This window comes from Echeneis naucrates, chromosome 6 (genome assembly GCF_900963305.1).
Source record: "Echeneis naucrates chromosome 6, fEcheNa1.1, whole genome shotgun sequence".
Lineage (NCBI taxonomy): Eukaryota > Metazoa > Chordata > Actinopteri > Carangiformes > Echeneidae > Echeneis > Echeneis naucrates.
The window spans coordinates 24560774-24581955 of NC_042516.1; the positions used below are offsets into that span (position 1 = coordinate 24560774).

The following is a 21182-nucleotide window of genomic DNA, read 5'->3' on the forward strand; positions in this document are numbered from 1 at the left end:
TCATCAGGGTTCCCTGACCTGCTTCTTTAAAACCAAACTCTTTCAAACCAACGTCAACGTTCTGGAGGTCGAAGGTAAAAATAACCTGCTTCAGTCTGTGTGTGTGTGTGGACAGTTGTCGTGCAGCAGGTGCTGGTTGTTCGTGATTTATTTAGAAACGACTGACACTCCCAGTTAGCTGTGACTAATAGTGGGATGGGACACACTGGAACCCAGTCCTCAGAAACACTTTGGCTGGGTCCTGGAGTCACTTGTAGAGATTTTGGATTCCTTGACAGAGACATTGGGAGTCCTGCAGGTTTGGACAGACTCTGATGCTGGAACAGCTGGAGGTAAGAGACAGCTGTGGTCCCGGTTCTGGGACTAAAACTCACTGGGTTCACAAAGACCTGGTTCTTCAGATCAGACTGATGAGCAGCTGAGGATCAGACCCACATTCAGGTTCAGGGACCAGAGACCAGAGACCAGGCCTCATTCAGGGTTTAACTTTGTTATCAAAAACCAGTGAAAGTCTCACTGGTTTTAGCACGTAAGCGCTAAGCTAACAGTTTCCCCCTGTTTCTGGTCTTGGTGCTAAGCTAAGTGTGAAAACTGTTGAAAACGAAACGTGTGTGTATTTATGTCTGACTTTGGAGCCAACTTGAGTTTAAATATAGATGTTACACACACACAGACCTCAGAAACAGTCTGTTGTCTTTATGATGGGACGTGAGCCTCATTGATTTTCCCCTCCAGCTCTGAGAGGTCATGTGATCCTTACCACCTAATCTGATTGGTCAGGACCAAGACTGCATCAGCACACAGATACGGTCAATCATATTGATCCTGGCAGTAAACAGGAAGGCAGAAACTGAACAGGTTGTTGCCATGGCAGCACTGTTTTTGAGTCACATGACATTTTGTCACCTGATAATGTGAATCAATCAGCAAAAACAAGTCATTTATGACCAATGAATAAAGAGTGCTGTAGTAAGCGTTGGCCCTTACCAGCTTAGAAAAAAAAAACAGTTGACCTCTGACTGCTGGCACAGTTTCATAAATATCAGGAAATGTGTGTGTGTGTGTGTGTGTGTGTGTGTGTGTGTTCATACATTCTGCAGGTTCAGGTTCAGACTCAACCTTTGGTCAGTAAACACATCATGTCAACACCAGACTCACATCTGTCTGTCCTGGTCTCTGCCTTTCAGAGTCTTTGTGAATCTGCTGATGGAGCAGAGGCCACACACATTGTTACCATGGAAACACTGCATCCACCTGACCCTGCTGCTGGTCCAGCTCAGATTACCTGAGGGTACACACACACACACACACACACACAGATGTAGCTGCATCCAGGTGCCTTCACAATAAAAGCCCCTCCCTCTCTGCAGCTGGCGCTTCCTGTCGCATCCTGAGATGTAACTCTGACTTTGTGGCTGTGACCTTGGACCTGGGCAGCAGTGGTGGACCAGGTGGACCAGGTCTAAGCAGAGAGGCGGTGAATGCCGGTTACTGCAGCGCCCTGCGCTCCTACGCCATGTGTACGAAGAGGATGGCACGAGCATGTCGCGGTGACCTGGCATATCACTCTGCGGTCCAGGGGATCGAGGACCTGCTAATCCAGCACCGCTGCCCCCGGGCGGGGCCCACGGCCCAGCCCCGCCCCCTCCCACAGGGCACGCTTTCCGGGGACACGTGCCTGTACGAGCAGAGGGGGGGCGTGGCTTCAGACTACCTGCACTGTGCCGTGTTCGGGGATCCTCACATCCGGACGTTCAACAATGACTTCCAAACATGTGCTGTGCAGGGGGCGTGGCCTATCATTGACAACGAATACCTGTACATCCAGGCTACCAGCTTGCCCAGCAGGGGAGGAGCCTACGGCACGGTGCTCAGTAAGGTGAGTCAGCTGACATCAGAATACACCTGTGACCTAAACTAGTCCTGAATTGGTGCTCTGAAGTGTGACATCACTGTGACATCATACGACCCCGCCCCCCTCCCACAGATCACCATCATCTTTAAGAACATGCGTCAGTGCACTGACCAGCTCCTGTACCAGGCTGAGCTGGACAACGTTCCCGCTGCATTCGCAGATGGCTCCACGTCGAGTGGTGAGAGGCGGGGCCTCCACAGCCTGACGGTCCAGACCCAGAGTCCTGGTCTCCAGGCCGAGATCCGGGCAGCCCACATTGGGACCCTCCTGGTGGTCCGTCAGAGCGGCCATGGGCTCAGCCTCTCAGTCCGGGCACCACGTGGCATAGTGGAGGCCTTCGGTCCAGACCAGGATCTGCAATTGTGTGTGTGGGGCTGCCCCCCCTCCCAGAGGATCCAAATGCCCCTCCCACCCTCAGACTCCTCCATCAACGCTCATGTGCACTGCGCTGCCCTACTTCCTGCCCTGGACATCTACTACCAGGCCTGCGTGTTTGACCTGATCTCCAGTGGAGACCTGAACTCCAGCGCTGCTGCCGTCAACGCCCTGCAGGACGCCCGCAACATGATCCCTGAGCAAGACCGGGTCCACCTGCTGCTGGGGGCCTCCGCAGACCAGACCCAGGCCAGACCACACCTGATGTTGTTGCTGCTGGCACTAGGCATGATGGGAACTCTGTCCAGAGCTTGAAGTCACATGACCTGATGACGTGACAGACAACAGGTCAAGTTCTCTGGTCTGTCCGGAACCAGGTTTAGAACCAGAACTGGAGGAGAAATCAGTTGTTGTGTGTCTGTGTGTAATCAATAATCAAAATAGTCTGACTGATAATCAACGGGCTGTTTCCTGTCGCTTCCACTGACGCAGCTGGGATGTGATCACAGTTGCATTCTGGGTAAGTCTGATTTACAGTAAAGTCAGCTCAGGAATTAGTCACTTCCATCACTGGAACCAGTCTGAACCTGCTGGGAAGTCAGGAAACCGCAGGAATGACAGTTCCGCCGTGAGGGGGCGGGGCCACCACACACATGGAACGGTACAGGGGTGGAGCCACCACACACACGGAATGGTGGGAGAGCGGGGCCACATACCTGAGCAGAGCTGATTCAAAGTCAGTGGAAAAACACGGAGGACATGATGATGAAATAACTGCTGACAACGTAACACAACTCTGTTTCCTGTCTGTTACACAAAATAAACTGAAGCTGGAGGTTCAAATGTTGACTCACATTTAACATAAGATAGTTTTCCTTTAGCTACAGTTTAGCTAACCAATGTTAGCTAGCTGTTAGCATCCCTGTTATATCTGCTGTTAGAAAAGAGCTCAGCAAAGGCTCTGTGTGTGTGTGTGTGTGTGTGTGTGTGTGTGTGTGTGTGTGTTTTGTGTAGTCCTGATTAAATGTTTTTCTCAACTTCAGGATGAAAACTCGAGTCTGTTAAATTGCTGATTTTGGACGAGGTTTGTCTCTCAGGTTTGTCTCTCAGGTGTGTCCCTTCAGGTCTGTCTCTCAGGTGTGTCCCCTCAGGTCTGTCTCTCAGGTTTGTCTCTTACGTTTGTCTCTCAGGTTTGTCTCTTAGGTTTGTCCCTTCAGGTCTGTCTCAGGTTTTCTCTTACGTTTGTCTCTCAGGTCTGTCTCTCAGGTTTGTCTCTCAGGTTTGTCTCTTAGGTTTGTCCCTTCAGGTCTGTCTCAGGTTTTCTCTTACGTTTGTCTCTCAGGTCTGTCTCTCAGGTTTGTCTCTCAGGTTTCTCTCTTAGGTTTGTCGCTTCAGGTCTGTCTCTCAGGTCTGTCTCTCAGGTTTGTCTCTTAGGTTTGTCTCTCAGGTCTGTCTCTCAGGTTTGTCTTTCAGGTTTGTCTCTTAGGTTTGTCCCTTCAGGTCTGTCTCAGGTTTTCTCTTACATTTGTCTCTCAGGTTTGTCTCTCAGGTTTCTCTCTTAGGTTTGTCGCTTCAGGTCTGTCTCTCAGGTCTGTCCCCTCAGGTCTGTCTCTCAGGTCTGTCTCTCAGGTTTGTCTCTTAGGTTTGTCTCTCAGGTCTGTCTCTCAGGTTTGTCTTTCAGGTTTGTCTCTTAGGTTTGTCCCTTACGTTTGTCCCTTCAGGTCTGTCTCTCAGGTCTGTCCCCTCAGGTCTGTCTCTCAGGTTTTTCTTCTCAGGTTTGTCTCTTAGGTTTGTCCCTTCAGGTCTGTCTCAGGTTTTCTCTTACGTTTGTCTCTCAGGTCTGTCTCTCAGGTTTGTCTCTCAGGTTTCTCTCTTAGGTTTGTCGCTTCAGGTCTGTCTCTCAGGTCTGTCTCTCAGGTTTGTCTCTTAGGTTTGTCTCTCAGGTTTGTCTTTCAGGTTTGTCTCTTAGGTTTGTCCCTTCAGGTCTGTCTCAGGTTTTCTCTTACGTTTGTCCCTTAGGTTTGTCCCTTAGGTTTGTCCCTTCTGGTCTATCTCTCAGGTCTGTCCCCTCAGGTCTGTCCCCTCAGGTCTGTCTCTCAGGTTTGTCCCTTCTGGTCTATCTCTCAGGTCTGTCCCCTCAGGTCTGTCCCCTCAGGTCTGTCTCTCAGGTTTGTCTCTCAGGTTTCTCTCTTAGTTTTGTCCCTTCAGGTCTGTATGTCAGGTCTGTCCCCTCAGGTTTGTCTCTTAGGTTTGTCTCTCAGGTCTGTCTCTCAGGTTTGTCTCTTAGGTTTGTCCCTTCAGGTCTGTCTCTTAGGTTTGTCCCTTCAGGTCTGTCTCTCAGGTTTGTCTCTTAGGTTTGTCTCTCAGGTCTGTCTCTCAGGTTTGTCTTTCAGGTTTGTCTCTTAGGTTTGTCCCTTACGTTTGTCCCTTCAGGTCTGTCTCTCAGGTCTGTCCCCTCAGGTCTGTCTCTCAGGTTTTTCTTCTCAGGTTTGTCTCTTAGGTTTGTCCCTTCAGGTCTGTCTCAGGTTTTCTCTTACGTTTGTCTCTCAGGTCTGTCTCTCAGGTTTGTCTCTCAGGTTTCTCTCTTAGGTTTGTCGCTTCAGGTCTGTCTCTCAGGTCTGTCTCTCAGGTTTGTCTCTTAGGTTTGTCTCTCAGGTTTGTCTTTCAGGTTTGTCTCTTAGGTTTGTCCCTTCAGGTCTGTCTCAGGTTTTCTCTTACGTTTGTCCCTTAGGTTTGTCCCTTAGGTTTGTCCCTTCTGGTCTATCTCTCAGGTCTGTCCCCTCAGGTCTGTCCCCTCAGGTCTGTCTCTCAGGTTTGTCCCTTCTGGTCTATCTCTCAGGTCTGTCCCCTCAGGTCTGTCCCCTCAGGTCTGTCTCTCAGGTTTGTCTCTCAGGTTTCTCTCTTAGTTTTGTCCCTTCAGGTCTGTATGTCAGGTCTGTCCCCTCAGGTTTGTCTCTTAGGTTTGTCTCTCAGGTCTGTCTCTCAGGTCTGTCTCTCAGGTTTGTCTCTTAGGTTTGTCCCTTCAGGTCTGTCTCTTAGGTTTGTCCCTTCAGGTTTGTCTCTTAGGTTTGTCCCTTCAGGTCTGTCTCTCAGGTCTGTCCCCTCAGGTTTGTCTCTCAGGTCTGTCCCTTCAGGCCTGTCTCTCAGGTTTGTCTCTTATGTTTGTCTCTCAGGTTTGTCCCTTCAGGTCTGTCTCTCAGGTTTGTCTCTTCAGGTCTGTCTCTTACGTTTGTCTCTCTGGTTTGTCTCTCAGGTCTGTCCCCTTAGGTCTGTTGCTTACGTTTGTCTCTGAGGTTTGTCTCTTACGTTTGTCTCTCAGTTTGTCCCTTCAGGCCTGTCTCTCAGGTTTGTCTCTCAGGTCTGTCTCTCAGGTTTGTCTCTAAGGTTTGTCCCTTAGGTTTGTTTCTTCAGGTCTGTCTCTCAGGTCTGTCCCCTCAGGTCTGTCTCTCAGGTTTTTCTTCTCAGGTTTGTCTCTTAAGTTTGTCCCTTCAGGCCTCTCTCAGGTTTTCTCTTACGTTTGTCTCTCAGGTTTCTCTCTTAGGTTTTTCCCTTCAGGTCTGTCCCCTCAGGTCTGTCTCTCAGGTTTGTCTCTTACGTTTGTCTCTCAGGTTTGTCTCTTAGGTTTGTCTCTCAGGTTTGTCTTTCAGGTTTGTCTCTTAAGTTTGTCGCTTCAGGCCTCTCTCAGGTTTTCTCTTATGTTTGTCTCTCAGGTCTGTCTCTCAGGTTTGTCTCTCAGGTTTCTCTCTTAAGTTTGTCCCTTCAGGTCTGTCTCTCAGGTCTGTCTCTCAGGTTTGTCTCTTAGGTTTGTCTCTCAGGTCTGTCTCTCAGGTTTGTCTCTTAGGTTTGTCCCTTCAGGTCTCTCTCAGGTTTTCTCTTACATTTGTCCCTTCAGGCCTGTCTCTCAGGTTTGTCTCTCAGGTTTGTCTCTAAGGTTTGTCCCTTAGGTTTGTCCCTTCAGGTCTATCTCTCAGGTCTGTCCCCTCAGGTCTGTCTCTCAGGTTTGTCTCTCAGGTTTCTCTCTTAGTTTTGTCCCTTCAGGTCTGTATGTCAGGTCTGTCTCTCAGGTTTGTCTCTCAGGTCTGTCCCCTCAGGTCTGTCTCTCAGGTTTGTCTCTTAGGTTTGTCTCTCAGGTTTGTCTCTTAGGTTTGTCTCTCAGGTCTGTCCCTTCAGGCCTGTCTCTCAGGTTTGTCTCTTAGGTTTGTCGCTTCAGGTCTGTCTCTCAGGTCTGTCCCCTCAGGTCTGTCTCTCAGGTCTGTCTCTCAGGTTTGTCTCTTAGGTTTGTCTCTCAGGTCTGTCTCTCAGGTTTGTCTTTCAGGTTTGTCTCTTAGGTTTGTCCCTTACGTTTGTCCCTTCAGGTCTGTCTCTCAGGTCTGTCCCCTCAGGTCTGTCTCTCAGGTTTTTCTTCTCAGGTTTGTCTCTTAGGTTTGTCCCTTCAGGTCTGTCTCAGGTTTTCTCTTACGTTTGTCTCTCAGGTTTGTCTCTCAGGTTTCTCTCTTAGTTTTGTCCCTTCAGGTCTGTATGTCAGGTCTGTCTCTCAGGTTTGTCTCTCAGGTCTGTCCCCTCAGGTCTGTCTCTCAGGTTTGTCTCTTAGGTTTGTCTCTCAGGTTTTCTCTTATGTTTGTCTCTCAGGTCTGTCCCCTCAGGTCTGTCTCTCAGGTCTGTCTCTTACGTTTGTCCCTTCAGGTCTGTCTCTCAGGTCTGTCCCCTCAGGTTTGTCTCTCAGGTTTGTCTCTTAGGTTTGTCTCTCAGGTCTGTCTCTCAGGTTTGTCTCTCAGGTCTGTCTCTCAGTTTGTCCCTTCAGGTCTGTCTCTTACGTTTGTCCCTTCAGGTCTGTCTCTCAGGTCTGTCCCCTCAGGTTTGTCTCTCAGGTTTGTCTCTTAGGTTTGTCTCTCAGGTCTGTCCCTTCAGGCCTGTCTCTCAGGTTTGTCTCTTATGTTTGTCTCTCAGGTTTGTCTCTCAGGTCTGTCTCTCAGTTTGTCCCTTCAGGTCTGTCTCTCAGGTTTGTCTCTTCAGGTCTGTCTCTTACGTTTGTCTCTCAGGTCTGTCCCTTTAGGTTTGTCTCTTACGTTTGTCTCTCAGTTTGTCCCTTCAGGCCTGTCTCTCAGGTTTGTCTCTCAGGTCTGTCCCCTCAGGTTTGTCTCTCAGGTCTGTCCCCTCAGGTTTGTCTCTCAGGTTTGTCTCTTAGGTTTGTCTCTCAGGTCTGTCCCTTCAGGCCTGTCTCTCAGGTTTGTCTCTCAGGTCTGTCTCTCAGTTTGTCCCTTCAGGTCTGTCTCTTACGTTTGTCCCTTCAGGTCTGTCTCTCAGGTTTGTCTCTCAGGTTTGTCTCTTAGGTTTGTCTCTCAGGTCTGTCCCTTCAGGCCTGTCTCTCAGGTTTGTCTCTTATGTTTGTCTCTCAGGTTTGTCTCTCAGGTCTGTCTCTCAGGTTTGTCTCTTCAGGTCTGTCTCTTACGTTTGTCTCTCTGATTTGTCTCTCAGGTCTGTCCCTTTAGGTCTGTCGCTTACGTTTGTCTCTGAGGTTTGTCTCTTACGTTTGTCTCTCAGTTTGTCCCTTCAGGCCTGTCTCTCAGGTTTGTCTCTCAGGTCTGTCTCTCAGGTCTGTCTCTCAGGTTTGTCCCTTAGGTTTGTCCCTTCAGGTCTGTCTCTCAGGTCTGTCCCCTCAGGTCTGTCTCTCAGGTTTTTCTTCTCAGGTTTGTCTTTTAGGTTTGTCTCTCAGGTCTGTCTCTCAGGTTTCTCTCTTAGGTTTGTCCCTTCAGGTCTGTCTCTCAGGTCTGTCTCTCAGGTTTGTCTCTTAGGTTTGTCTCTCAGGTCTGTCTCTCAGGTTTGTCTTTCAGGTTTGTCTCTTAAGTTTGTCGCTTCAGGCCTCTCTCAGGTTTTCTCTTATGTTTGTCTCTCAGGTCTGTCTCTCAGGTTTGTCTCTCAGGTTTCTCTCTTAAGTTTGTCCCTTCAGGTCTGTCTCTCAGGTCTGTCTCTCAGGTTTGTCTCTTAGGTTTGTCTCTCAGGTCTGTCTCTCAGGTTTGTCTCTTAGGTTTGTCCCTTCAGGTCTCTCTCAGGTTTTCTCTTACATTTGTCCCTTCAGGCCTGTCTCTCAGGTTTGTCTCTCAGGTTTGTCTCTCAGGTTTGTCTCTAAGGTTTGTCCCTTAGGTTTGTCCCTTCAGGTCTATCTCTCAGGTCTGTCCCCTCAGGTCTGTCTCTCAGGTTTGTCTCTCAGGTTTCTCTCTTAGTTTTGTCCCTTCAGGTCTGTATGTCAGGTCTGTCTCTCAGGTTTGTCTCTCAGGTCTGTCCCCTCAGGTCTGTCTCTCAGGTTTGTCTCTTAGGTTTGTCTCTCAGGTTTCTCTTATGTTTGTCTCTCAGGTCTGTCCCCTCAGGTCTGTCTCTCAGGTCTGTCTCTTAGGTTTGTCCCTTCAGGTCTGTCTCTCAGGTCTGTCCCCTCAGGTTTGTCTCTCAGGTTTGTCTCTTAGGTTTGTCTCTCAGGTCTGTCCCTTCAGGCCTGTCTCTCAGGTTTGTCTCTCAGGTCTGTCTCTCAGTTTGTCCCTTCAGGTCTGTCTCTTACGTTTGTCCCTTCAGGTCTGTCTCTCAGGTCTGTCCCCTCAGGTTTGTCTCTCAGGTTTGTCTCTTAGGTTTGTCTCTCAGGTCTGTCCCTTCAGGCTTGTCTCTCAGGTTTGTCTCTTATGTTTGTCTTTCAGGTTTGTCTCTCAGGTCTGTCTCTCAGTTTGTCCCTTCAGGTCTGTCTCTCAGGTTTGTCTCTTCAGGTCTGTCTCTTACGTTTGTCTCTCAGGTCTGTCCCTTTAGGTTTGTCTCTTACGTTTGTCTCTCAGTTTGTCCCTTCAGGCCTGTCTCTCAGGTTTGTCTCTCAGGTCTGTCCCCTCAGGTTTGTCTCTCAGGTCTGTCCCCTCAGGTTTGTCTCTCAGGTTTGTCTCTTAGGTTTGTCTCTCAGGTCTGTCCCTTCAGGCCTGTCTCTCAGGTTTGTCTCTCAGGTCTGTCTCTCAGTTTGTCCCTTCAGGTCTGTCTCTTACGTTTGTCCCTTCAGGTCTGTCTCTCAGGTTTGTCTCTCAGGTTTGTCTCTTAGGTTTGTCTCTCAGGTCTGTCCCTTCAGGCCTGTCTCTCAGGTTTGTCTCTTATGTTTGTCTCTCAGGTTTGTCTCTCAGGTCTGTCTCTCAGTTTGTCCCTTCAGGTCTGTCTCTCAGGTTTGTCTCTTCAGGTCTGTCTCTTACGTTTGTCTCTCTGATTTGTCTCTCAGGTCTGTCCCTTTAGGTCTGTCGCTTACGTTTGTCTCTGAGGTTTGTCTCTTACGTTTGTCTCTCAGTTTGTCCCTTCAGGCCTGTCTCTCAGGTTTGTCTCTCAGGTCTGTCTCTCAGGTCTGTCTCTCAGGTTTGTCCCTTAGGTTTGTCCCTTCAGGTCTGTCTCTCAGGTCTGTCCCCTCAGGTCTGTCTCTCAGGTTTTTCTTCTCAGGTTTGTCTTTTAGGTTTGTCTCTCAGGTCTGTCTCTCAGGTTTCTCTCTTAGGTTTGTCCCTTCAGGTCTGTCTCTCAGGTCTGTCTCTCAGGTCTGTCTCTCGGGTTTGTCCCTTAGGTTTGTCCCTTCAGTTCTATCTCTCAGGTTTTTCTTCTCAGGTTTGTCTTTTAGGTCTGTCTCTCAGGTCTGTCTCTCGGGTTTGTCCCTTAGGTTTGTCCCTTCAGGTCTGTCTCTCAGGTCTGTCTCTCGGGTTTGTCCCTTAGGTTTGTCCCTTCAGTTCTATCTCTCAGGTTTTTCTTCTCAGGTTTGTCCAGGTACTATGGTCAGATGGGCGTGTCCTCAGGTAGGAGTGGTCACCTCTCTTCAGTGATATGTTACATCACTGGTTCCTGGTTAGTCCTGGGACTGCTGGACCCCCCAGGGACCAGGTCTACCCTGGTCTAACGGATCAATGACTCAGCCTGAGTGTGAAGCACTGAATTCTGAATAAAGAGGAAGATGATGATAAAGGTGTGAGTTACTGTTATGTGATGAAACGCCACAAGGCCACCCCCCCAGTCTGAGTCAGACCTGGATGGAGTTTGGTCCCTCAGGGAACTCAGTCTACAGGAGAACTGATCAAACCTTCTGAGGCAGGCTCCAGTTCAAGAGCAGGATGACAGGGGATAAATATGAGCTTCAACAGCGTCAGTGCAGCACATCAGGACCACATCAGCCACAGACCAAGTCCGGACCAAAACCAGATCAAATTCAGACCAGGATCGGCGCTGGATCTTTTTCCATCACTGAACAACAAGTATGTTTTTAGCTCCTTTTTCTTCTGTGGTCTGAATTAAATCAGTAGAAACTTTATTGAAGATGTTACAACAGAAAAGCTTCAGGATGGTGGACTGACTGGACCTGGTTCTGGTTCTGGGTAAACTAGATCTGACTCTGGGGTCTGAGTTTGAAAACTACTTGTGTTCCTGTATGTGAGTGGACCTGACCAGCTCTAACCAGTCCAGAGTCTGTCATGTACAGTTTTGGTCTTAAAACTGGAATTCTTCTTCTGCAGTGCAATGTGGGTACATCGTCCTGTTCGTGGAGTTGTGGGTGGAATTTACTGCAGGCCGAGCTTTCAAGGAATTAAGTGCAATGCAGGAAATTGACAGTATCATCGAGGACCTGCAGGCGGCGCTGCAGGTCTACAGCCACGTCCTCCAGGAGACGGTGAGTCGAATGTGACAGCCTCCATCATTAGCTGTGACTAGATGATAATCCGGTCAGGAGGTTTGGAGGGGTTCATATTCTCATCATCTATGTTTTTCTGCAGAGTTCCTTGAAAGACCTGAATGACCCTGAAAGACTTCTTCCCTGCACAGAGACAGCAGCTCACCTTGGACAGGTGAGTCTCCCTCTGACCTCTGACCTCTCCCTCCTGCTGCCCCAACTCCCTGATAGTATTTTCCTGTGTTGTGGTCCAGAACTCGGAGCTGGTCTTCAGGCTGTCTCAGTACCAACAGTGTGCTGAGCAGCTCCGCTCTCTGTGTCGGGACTCCAGCACTCTGAGTCGGGTCATCGCTCTGAACCAGGACCTGCTGCAGCACCTGGTCAGTACTTAAGCTCTGATTGGCTCATTCGTACAGTCAGTGACCTTCAGCGTTCAATCTGGAGCCGTTTGAGATCTTCAGGACAGAGAACGGATCCTGAATCTGATGAAAAGTCCAAATTTAACTTCTTCAGTTTTTTATTTTGAAGGGTGTGGTCTCCCCTCTCACTCTGCCAATCAGGAAAGAGAATCAGAACCTCTCTTCTGATTGGCTGGCAGTTTTCTGGCCTATTAGACCTGATTTGGAATCAAACCCCACTTTTAGTTACTTTTAGACTGTGTGGACCATTACTGTCTCAGTTTGTCAGGTTTTACATTTTATTATTTAGGTTCTGACCCGTTTGTGTGTTTTTGTGTTGTTTCTGGGTCTAATCAGGGCTTTACAGGGTGCCCCTCCCCCTCGCCCCCCCCTGCCTCAGACTTTGACTCTGTGCGTCGGTCCATTCGGTGTGTTGACTGTTGGAGCCAGCAGGTGGCAGCACTGCGTAGGTAACACACCTGAGACGACATCATTTGATGACATCATCAAAACTTAAACACATTTCTTTATTTTGATAAAGTTTGTTTGAATGAAATTGACCTTAAAGTTGTGATGTCATAAATATGTATGACATCATCAAGTCAAGAAGTCGAAGTCAATGTTGAGTCTTCACTCTGATGGTGTGATATTTATTTTTGGCGTGTTGTGTAGTTGTGTAACTGAGTTTTTCTATCAACACAAATGTAAAGACACCTTTGAAATATTTATATTTTTCAGCTGTTCAGTTTTTAAATAAAGATTTAGTCAGAATTCCAGAAGCCTCAGAGTCTTCGTCAAACTGACAGAGCTGAGCCTTCAGGCTCTGGTTTAAAGACAGAGGGTCCGCAGAACCTGGACCTGTTGCTGACCTTTGCCCCCATGTGAAGGATTAGAGTCATGAAAGCAGGTCTCACTGTTCTCTCTCAAAGCTACACTCACTTTGACCTCACCACATTTCCTGCAATCTGGAGTCAGCATCTTGGCAGTGCCTGACTCCACCTTCATAAAAAGGCAGGGTCAAGGTAGAGCTTAAACACTGGTGGACACACCCACTCACACAAGAAGTCTCTCCCGTAATCCTCCAGAATGAAATCCGTGATAAAATCCAGGGCAGGTGCGTTATAGATGCTGACCTCTAGTGGCCGGGAGCCAAACTGCATGTTCAGGTCATGACAGGTCGTTGAGCAGATTCCCCCTCACAGCCGGTAGGACGACGCTGATGTGGATGAGGCCGCGGTAACGTTTACCACACCGGATGTACCTGGACTCTACTTACCACTGACACACCTGTCAGGTACATTGAAAGCATACAGCTGATAAACCAATCGGATCAGTAATTTTCCAAGTCATGTTAACTCTCTCTCTCTTTAATCTCTGGTTTGAATTTTTATGGAGATAAACCATGATATTTTCAATTAATAATTCATTTAGAGGTAAATGTGGTCTACAGGTAGACCTCCTGTGGTCTCTTTCTACATCAGGTTCAGGTTCCATATTAATCCAGTGAAAGTCTCAAAGGTCTCAGACCTCAGAGAATCTGGATGGTGGCCTTATCACCTTGACAACCTGGTCAGCTACACCTGGTTGTCGCGGTGATAAGAGATTTGTATTGTCCTAATTACGTGAGACATTTCCATAACAACTGTCAGTATCAGGATCGGTGTAGATCTGCTCCCTGTAGTCCGCATCCTCTGTGGGGGTGTGGTCTAAGTGGGTGGGGCCCGGGTCAGCCAGCTGATTGGATTTCAGCAAAGACACTTTTCTGCCAAACGCCTGAAACAATTTGACCATGACGGCACACTGGATGACCTGGAGGGGGAGGAACCTCGGTCAGTGTCTGTGTGTGTGTGTGTGTGTGTGTGTGTGTGTGTGTGTGTGTGTGTGTGCGTGTGTCTGTGTGTGTGACCTGCAGCAGCACCAGACTGAAGTCCATACTGACAATGATCACAATGTTTTCCTGCAACCAAACACTGAGTGTGTGTTTGCAGCCCTGCAACAACACAACAACACATCTAATAACATAAAGCAACAAACACACATAATGTGACATAATGATGTCACAACAATGTTTGTGTGAGCCTACCTCCTGGTAAGATCCGTTTCCTTGGAAAAATGTTGGTCCAATCTGGTTCAGGTCTGAGCACCAGGACGAGTTGAATCTGGTCCGAGTAGACCGGAAGCAGGAACAGGGCAGGACTGTTGGTCCAGTCAGGTTCAGACTTTGTATGAAGGGGTTATTCAGCCAATCAGAAGGCCCCGTTCTACCACAGCACCTGGCCTGTTGACCAATTACACAGTCAGGATCATCACTCAGAATGTTAGGACTTATCTGGGCTTTTATTTTGGGGGGAACAGGAAGCTGTTGGGCCTTACCTGGTGCTGGACCTGGTCCATCAAAGAGTCCTTTCTGAGGCTGCTGCCCCCGTACTGAAGGATGATCTGTTCCAGCACTGCATCCAGACCCTGTTCAATCTGAACACAGCAGAATTTGGATCAGGTCCGGATGTACTGGGTCTGCTGAGTTCTCTCCAAAATAAGAGTCCTGACCTTGTACCTGCTGAAGAGCAGCAGCAGAGTGATGAATATCTGGCCCAGGACCAGGACCAGCAGGAAGACCAAGTACTGAGGAGGAACAAAGTCTGTGTGAGTCGTGTTCATCTATCAATATCAGGTGTTTTTACAGGTATTATTACAGGTGACTCACCGTCAGCAGCAGGAATCGGTTCTCACCATTCGCTCCAATGAATCCAACAACACTGACCGCAGCCACAACTCCGCCAATGATCAACAGCCCAAATGCCACAGTACGCAACTCCACTGGACACACAAAGACACAGAAACACAATTTCACTCATTCAATCGTGGTCTATAACATACAACTTTAAATTTCAGCCTGTATCAGTCCTGGTTAACTCAACAGAATGATTAAACTCCGTTAGCATAGTTCTCATTAACGTGATTCATATTTAAGGTTCTGCTGTCTGAGCTGCGGTTGTGTCCTCAGGTACCGGAGGAAAGGACGCTCAGGAAGTTCCCTTTGTCATACAGGATCCAAATGCCACAGCCAGAAACACTGAGACCCAGAGCCTGCACACAGGAGTCAAAGGTCAGACCGCCTCTGTCTTAGAAGAAGGCGACGTTAGAGATGAGACTGAACATCTCACCAGGAAGACAATGTTAAAAACTGCAGAGCAGAACTTCAGCAGCTGAATCTTCAGATCCAGCTTCATCTCTTCACTCAGTCAGTTTCATCAGTTCTGATCAGCAGATTCATGCGACTGACTGAGTCACTGCATTTCTCCTGCAAAACACATAAGCTCAGAGTTCACTTCCTCATTGTCTCTAAACATTAACATCTCTCTCTCTCGCTCTCTCACACACACACCTTATTTTCCTTGAGTCCCCTGGAAAGTCCTTGAGGACTCACTGTGGGAAAATCGGCTTCATGAGAAAGACAAATAGCCTGCGACCTATGACCCTGAGCTGAGTCGGTCTCCCAGAGGTGAAAGGTCACAGCTCGTTCCCATGTTCATCAGCACCATTACAGATCAGCCGTTTGGTGGTTACCATGGTAACACATGTCAGTCAGAGAGCTTCTGAATATTCAGTCACTTCGAATACATCACAGTGACATCCAGGGTCCTGTGGACAGTGTTTCTGGACCTGGACTGGGATCACACAGAAATGTTAACTGCAATTTCCCAGTCTGGGATAAATAAAGTATCTATCTATCTATCTATCTAAAGCAAACTGCTAATAAAACCCGCCAGACCCGGATCAGCAAATTGATGCATGCGTGAAGCTGCAGCTGCTGTTCAATTCCTGTTCAGACAACAACCTGAATGAATGTGAGACACACCTGAACATGTCTGAGCAGGAAACACACACACACACCAATAAACTGTGTGTTATAAAGATGTTTATCTACAGTTCTTGTGTGTGTTATCCATCAGGAAGTTAAAGGGTTATTTATGACCTCAGAGCTGTGGGAGGGATTCCCTCTCTCTCTCACACTCCGTGTTTGTCTCTCATCCATGATGAACGTGTTTCGCTCTCTCTGGTTTGTTCTTTTAGTGTCGACCTGCTGCGGTGAGTGACCTCTGACCTCAGTGTGTTTGTGTGTGTAGAGGTTGTGGTGTTGTTCTGTTTGAAGCCGCATGTTTCAGCTTATCAGTGGAGAACATTGTTGAGGTTCTGGAGGTTCTGTCACATCTGGAGAGTTTACGGGTGCGACCACAGTTGTTTGTAACCACGGCGACATGTCTCTGACCTTGGACCACAATGATGGTCTAACCTAAACTGGATCTGAGCACAGAGGAGTCACATTCAGCTTCATGACGTCTCCGATCCACCTCAGCTTGTCCAGACTTGATCCTGCAGTTTTTGCTGCTTAAATCTGGTCCCGGTCGCTCAAGCTAAATCCTGGATTCTCCCCCACAGAAGAACAGGTCCAGTCAAAGGTCACGATGAAGGTCAACCTCCTCATCATCATTCTGTAACAACCTCAGAGGAACTTTTCACTTTCACAACAGACTCAGACCTGTGACATGCTCTGACAGACTGCTGGATTTCCTGCCCTCACACAGTCCAGACTGAACCGGTCCATCACTGGCCTGGACCTGGTTCTGCCTGCCACACTCTTTGCTGGAACCACAGATTGGGGCAAACCACAGAAAAAAAAATCCCAACAAAACGGATCATGAAAGAGTATGACCAGGACCTGAGCGTGTGTGTGAGATCCCGGTCAAGGTGAGGACACCACATCACTTAGGATTCTGGACCCACGTTCAGGAAGAAGAAGTAAAGTCCACAACAGGAGGTCCAGTTGGGCCACAGGAGGAAGGTGATTGGACATCAAACCAAGACAGACTATGACACACACAGGGGAAGTACCCTTAATCTTTTGAAAATAAAACTGAGCATCAGTCCTGATAGTTGTCCAGCAGCTGGCTCTGCCAGTCCAGACATGATCCAGATGGGGTTCAACTCAGTTTGTGTTACCAGGAACCTCCACAACTGTTTTATATCTGGGGGCTTTGGGGCTCCAGGGCCCCCACAAACCAGGTCTCTATTTATCGCTGTGGTTGTTTTCCCTCCAGCAGACACAGGAAACCATGAAGAAGAGTGGACCATTGATGACTACGACACCCCAACACCAACACCAGACTATGACTACACAGCCACTTTCGACTATTACTATGTTAACGGCCCTGCAGAACCAACTGTTCTACCTAAGCTTCACAGTGTCTTTGACTCCTCAGTGACTGGAAGCTTCAAGCCTGAGAACAAGGTGAGAGCCTTATCCCACTGTTCCCACAGTGATCCCTCAGTGTTCTCCACTGTTCCCACAGTGATCCCTCAGTGTTCTCCACTGTTCCCTCAGTGATCCCTCAATGTTCTCCACTGTTCCCACAGTGATCCCTCAGTGTTCTCCACTGTTCCCTCAGTGATCCCTCAGTGTTCTCCACTGTTCCCTCAGTGATCCCTCAGTGTTCTCCACTGTTCCCACAGTGATCCCTCAGTGTTCTCCACTGTTCCCACAGTGATCCCTCAGTGTTCTCCACTGTTCCCTCAGTGATCCCTCAATGTTCTCCACTGTTCCCTCGGTGATCCCTCAATGTTCTCCATTGTTCCCTCACTGTTCCCTCAGTGATCTCTCAGTGTTCTCCACTGTTCCCTCAGTGATCCCTCAATGTTCTCCACTGTTCCCTCAGTGATCCCTCAATGTTCTCCATTGTTCCCTCACTGTTCCCTCAGTGATCTCTCAGTGTTCTCCACTGTTCCCTCAGTGATCTCTCAGGGTTCTCCACTGTTCCCTCAGTGATCCTTCAATGTCCTCCATTGTTCCCTCACTGTTCCCTCAGTGATCTCTCAGTGTTCTCCACTGTTCCCTCAGTGATCCCTCAATGTTCTCCACTGTTCCCTCAGTGATCCCTCAGTGTTCTCCACTGTTCCCACAGTGATCCCTCAGTGTTCTCCACTGTTCCCTCAGTGATCCCTCAATGTTCTCCACTGTTCCCTCGGTGATCCCTCAATGTTCTCCATTGTTCCCTCACTGTTCCCTCAGTGATCTCTCAGTGTTCTCCACTGTTCCCTCAGTGATCCCTCAATGTTCTCCACTGTTCCCTCAGTGATCCCTCAATGTTCTCCATTGTTCCCTCACTGTTCCCTCAGTGATCTCTCAGGGTTCTCCACTGTTCCCTCAGTGATCCTTCAATGTTCTCCATTGTTCCCTCACTGTTCCCTCAGTGATCCCTCAGTGTTAGGGACGAAGCTCAGGGGAACGGGTTCCATTTGTGTCATAGATATGTGGACAGTTTTGTGTTTGTCACGATCTTGTTGAAAAAGGATGTGCTCTGATTATTCTCCTGACCTTTGTGTAACCTCTCAGGCTGCAGGGCTTGGTCAGCTGACCCCCATGATTGTCCTGGGATTGGCTGTCCATCAGATTTGGACCTGATGGGGGCGAAGCTGAGGACAACCAACAGAGAGGTGAGATCAGACGGAGGTCAAGGATGTAAAAATTGCCTGACAACAATAATATCCACTCACTGAGTCAGACACCACAACTTTCATTTGGCCAGAGATGACATCATCCCGATAGGACTGGCAAACAGCAAGACTGTCAGCTGAGCCTTCATTTCTGATGTCAGAGACCCCGAGCAGCAGTGAAGTCACAGGGTCCAGGTGTCCTGACCCAGATCCAGTGGTGGATTCAAACTCAAATAGTTTCTATAAAGTCCTGACATGCAGCTGCTGATATGGTTAAAAATGTTAAAATGTTCTGTAAATCTGTGTTTTTTGCTGATTGGCTTAAGATAGTAAACGGTGGACCCCGACATAGCAGCAGCATGACCTGCTGGACGCATCCTCCAAAAACACAGAGGACACACCTGGTGATATCATAGTGACATCACACCAGCAAAATGATGCAACCCTGATGCTGATCCTGTAAACTCAGGAGGGTGCTTTCAATCCAGACTGATCAGGATTGACTAGGTCACTCAGTTCTGATCACTGGACCGGAAACTTTGATCAAACTTAAGAGTATTGTCAAAATCAATGGGGCGATTTCAGGAGCTTTAGATGAAATCCTTTCTGGTTCTAATCTGCCTCTCTCTCGCAGATCTACCTGTTGGCCTGTGATCAACTGACCACCCTCAAGACCAACCCTCTGACTAACTGATCAACAACCGATCATCAGTCCACTCAGCCTGAGTTCACTGATCAGCTGTGTTGCCTTGACATTTAGCCAATATTTTTGTAGTTTTCAGTCTGTAATAAATGACTTCAATCGTCTGTTGTTGACTCTCTGAAGTGTTGCCCCTTGTTGGACAGATCAATAACATTGTGGAGTCATCTTATTTGTTTTTGTGATGACGGTTCATTTCTATGGAAAAGCCCAAGATTAGTCACCATGTAACATCTTTTATTAAAAAAATATTCAAAGGCCTCTAACAAAAGTGGGGCCTCACTCACACAAATTCCAACATACAGAGAGGCCAGTGAAGTAAACACAGCAACGCAACACTGCACACTCTGATAAAACCAAATCTGAGCATCACCTGCTCAGTGACCTCACATGGTAAGGCCCCTTTAACTAACCTGAGACCAAACTAAAGTCATTCTATATACCTGGACCAGCACAAAGGTGAAAATCAAACTGTGACATCACTGTTAAATGAAGGAACTTCACCCAGTCACCAAAATAAACTTGAAGATAACAAGCTCCCCCATCCCCATCAGTCCCACTGTGGTGGCATCTGTCCAGCCATCGACATATACTCGTCCAGCTGAGCGTCCAGCCGGCTCCTGGACAGGGACATGTATTCATCCAACTCTTTGTCCAGCCGTGTTTTGGACAGGGACATGTACTCGTCCAGCTCTGCATCCAGCTGCCTCTTGGTTGGAACGTTGTCTTTGCTCCTCCTCCACGTGGCGGCAGCCCTGCCCATTTGCAGGTTCAGTTGAGGTCTCTGGCGTGGTCCTGCAGGAGAACAGAGGAACCTTCAGGAATATTCACCTGGAGACAGAGATCAAAAGTGAACTGGTCCCAGCCCTCAAATGGAAGCTCCTGGTGTGTCAGGTGACCAAGAACCTTTTCACCTGTACAGCACACAGTAGCTGTGAAGAGAAATTATTTCCTGTTCTGGATCCTGAACTGTTCGTGTCCCTGACCTGCAGTCAGCTTCTGGACGTTAGTCTTGGTGGGAATGTGGTGTTGACCGAGTCGACTCCTCAGGCGACCTCGTCCTGCAGAGGAAATGTGCAATGACATTAACGATATAACCCTCACTCTGCTCCTCCTCTCAGCTGCTGACATGTTTGATCTGAACCACAGCAGACCAGAATCAGAACCAGATCTACAGCTACTCACTCATCAGGGTGGAGGTGATCCTGGTCCTCCATCTGTATTTGTTGATGAAGCTCCAGAAACCTTGAGGTCGGGGGAAAGAGAGGCGAGACACCTGCTGCCAGCCAAGTCGCTCCCACACGCTCTGCCTCCTCCTCCAGCGCTGCTTCACATGCGGCGCCTGAAACACAGAAAACTAGTCCAAGTCCAGTCAGCGGGTCTCAGACATCAAGTCAAACCCCATCACTCCTGAAGACAAGGTGAAACTGTCACAGCACGGCTGTTCATCACATGACCCACTGTCTGATGACATCACGAGGTAAACACACAGCTGATGTTATTTTTCCCTCCGCAGCAGCCATCACAGCCCCCACCTGCAGACCGAGCACTGATGGTGGATCCTTCTGCAGCAGCAGGACCACCCCCGGGGCTCCAGACACCCTCCTCCTCTGGGTCATGATGCGGTCTAAGGCAACGTTCCTGGACCTGCTCACCTGGTCCACCAGAACCTGAGAAAAGCTGCAACAGACCAAAAATTCATCCCTCATCTCCATAGTTAATAGACGAGACAAATCTTTGTTTGCTGATACAGTGTGAAGGCTCACCGCTCATGGAGGGAAACTCCAGTGCTGGATCTCAGGGGCAAAGGTTTGGATGACTCCATCAGATCCCTGATTCTTTCACAGTGTGGTCCGTATAACCGAGCCGGATCTCCTCCACCTGAGCCGGATATCCCGTTAAAACTCAAACTATTTAACTTTTGTCCTGACATGACACACCGACCGCTCACAGAGTTTCGGCCCAAATACCCTAAATATGAGAAACTTAATGAAAGAATCTGTTGTTTAAGGCAGAACCCGAGAGACCCGGTCCGGTCCGGACTCCACAGGATCTCAGCCTCTCCTGTCCGTTTGGTTTTTAGTGGGATCCGCCGCCATCTTGTCCTCCGACACAAACGGAAGCTGTAACTTCAGCCGCCCGGACCGGACCTTTACCGTTATTTGATCAAAGTTCCGTTTTCCGCTGTTAAAGATAGAAAAGTTGAGAAACACGAGCCGCGGTGAGTTCACCTGAACAACCGACACACCTGCGAGTGGCTCCGGGACACCGACGGTTCTCCGTCCGCTAGCTTAGGGTTGGTGCTAACCTAGCTTAGCTTAGCCTATCAGTTTATCTTACCTTACCGTAGCTTCGAGCTCCGGGTTTATGTTTAGAGTCAGTCTGTGAACTTAGAGCAGCTTAGTTAGCCCGCAAACTTTTCAGTCTCCTCGAAATTAAAGGTAAATCCCATGAGCACTTGCGGCCTCACCTGTTTGTCCAGCAGGGACAGGTCAGTGCAGGATTAATGGATTAATTATGACAGAGTGAGGAGCTAACAGGAGCTACATTTGGTTTTTCTACTTTTTCAGTTTGATGTTCACAGCCTGTGTTTTTATTTATTTTTATTTCATCATTATCATCATTGTTGTTGAAGTAAATACA

General features: G+C 48.5%; 2 protein-coding genes across 2 annotated transcripts; one reads left to right on the forward strand and one right to left on the reverse strand.

The window, feature by feature from the left end:
* Positions 1-197: 197 nt before the first annotated feature.
* Positions 198-3109, forward strand: LOC115045372 (hemojuvelin-like). The gene is made up of 4 exons (XM_029505019.1): positions 198-332; positions 1188-1291; positions 1371-1879; positions 1988-3109. Exons 2-4 carry the CDS (start codon positions 1207-1209, stop codon positions 2603-2605), a joined length of 1212 nt encoding a protein of 403 aa, XP_029360879.1. The 5' UTR covers positions 198-332; positions 1188-1206; the 3' UTR covers positions 2606-3109.
* Positions 3110-12961: 9852 nt separating this feature from the next.
* Positions 12962-14577, reverse strand: LOC115044717 (CD82 antigen-like). Its single transcript, XM_029503884.1, has 8 exons — positions 14512-14577; positions 14356-14434; positions 14052-14164; positions 13895-13969; positions 13721-13819; positions 13431-13625; positions 13254-13337; positions 12962-13156 (listed from the first exon to the last, which is right to left on the reverse strand). Exons 1-8 carry the CDS (start codon positions 14575-14577, stop codon positions 12962-12964), a joined length of 906 nt encoding a protein of 301 aa, XP_029359744.1.
* Between the last annotated feature and the right edge of the window lie 6605 nt (positions 14578-21182).

Excerpts from the sequence above, each read along its gene's own strand:
- LOC115044717 (XM_029503884.1), bottom strand. The coding sequence starts at position 14,577 with ATGAAGCTGGATCTGAAGATTCAGCTGCTGAAGTTCTGCTCTGCAGTT. Across the intron at positions 14,435-14,511 it reads TTTTTAACATTGTCTTCCTG|GCTCTGGGTCTCAGTGTTTC; the intron begins GTGAGATGTTCA and ends TCCTGTGTGCAG. Across the intron at positions 13,157-13,253 it reads TCAGTCTGGTGCTGCTGCAG|GTCATCCAGTGTGCCGTCAT; the intron begins GTCACACACACA and ends CTCCCCCTCCAG.
- LOC115045372 (XM_029505019.1), top strand. The coding sequence starts at position 1,207 with ATGGAGCAGAGGCCACACACATTGTTACCATGGAAACACTGCATCCAC. Across the intron at positions 1,292-1,370 it reads CCAGCTCAGATTACCTGAGG|CTGGCGCTTCCTGTCGCATC; the intron begins GTACACACACAC and ends CCCTCTCTGCAG. Across the intron at positions 1,880-1,987 it reads ACGGCACGGTGCTCAGTAAG|ATCACCATCATCTTTAAGAA; the intron begins GTGAGTCAGCTG and ends CCCCTCCCACAG.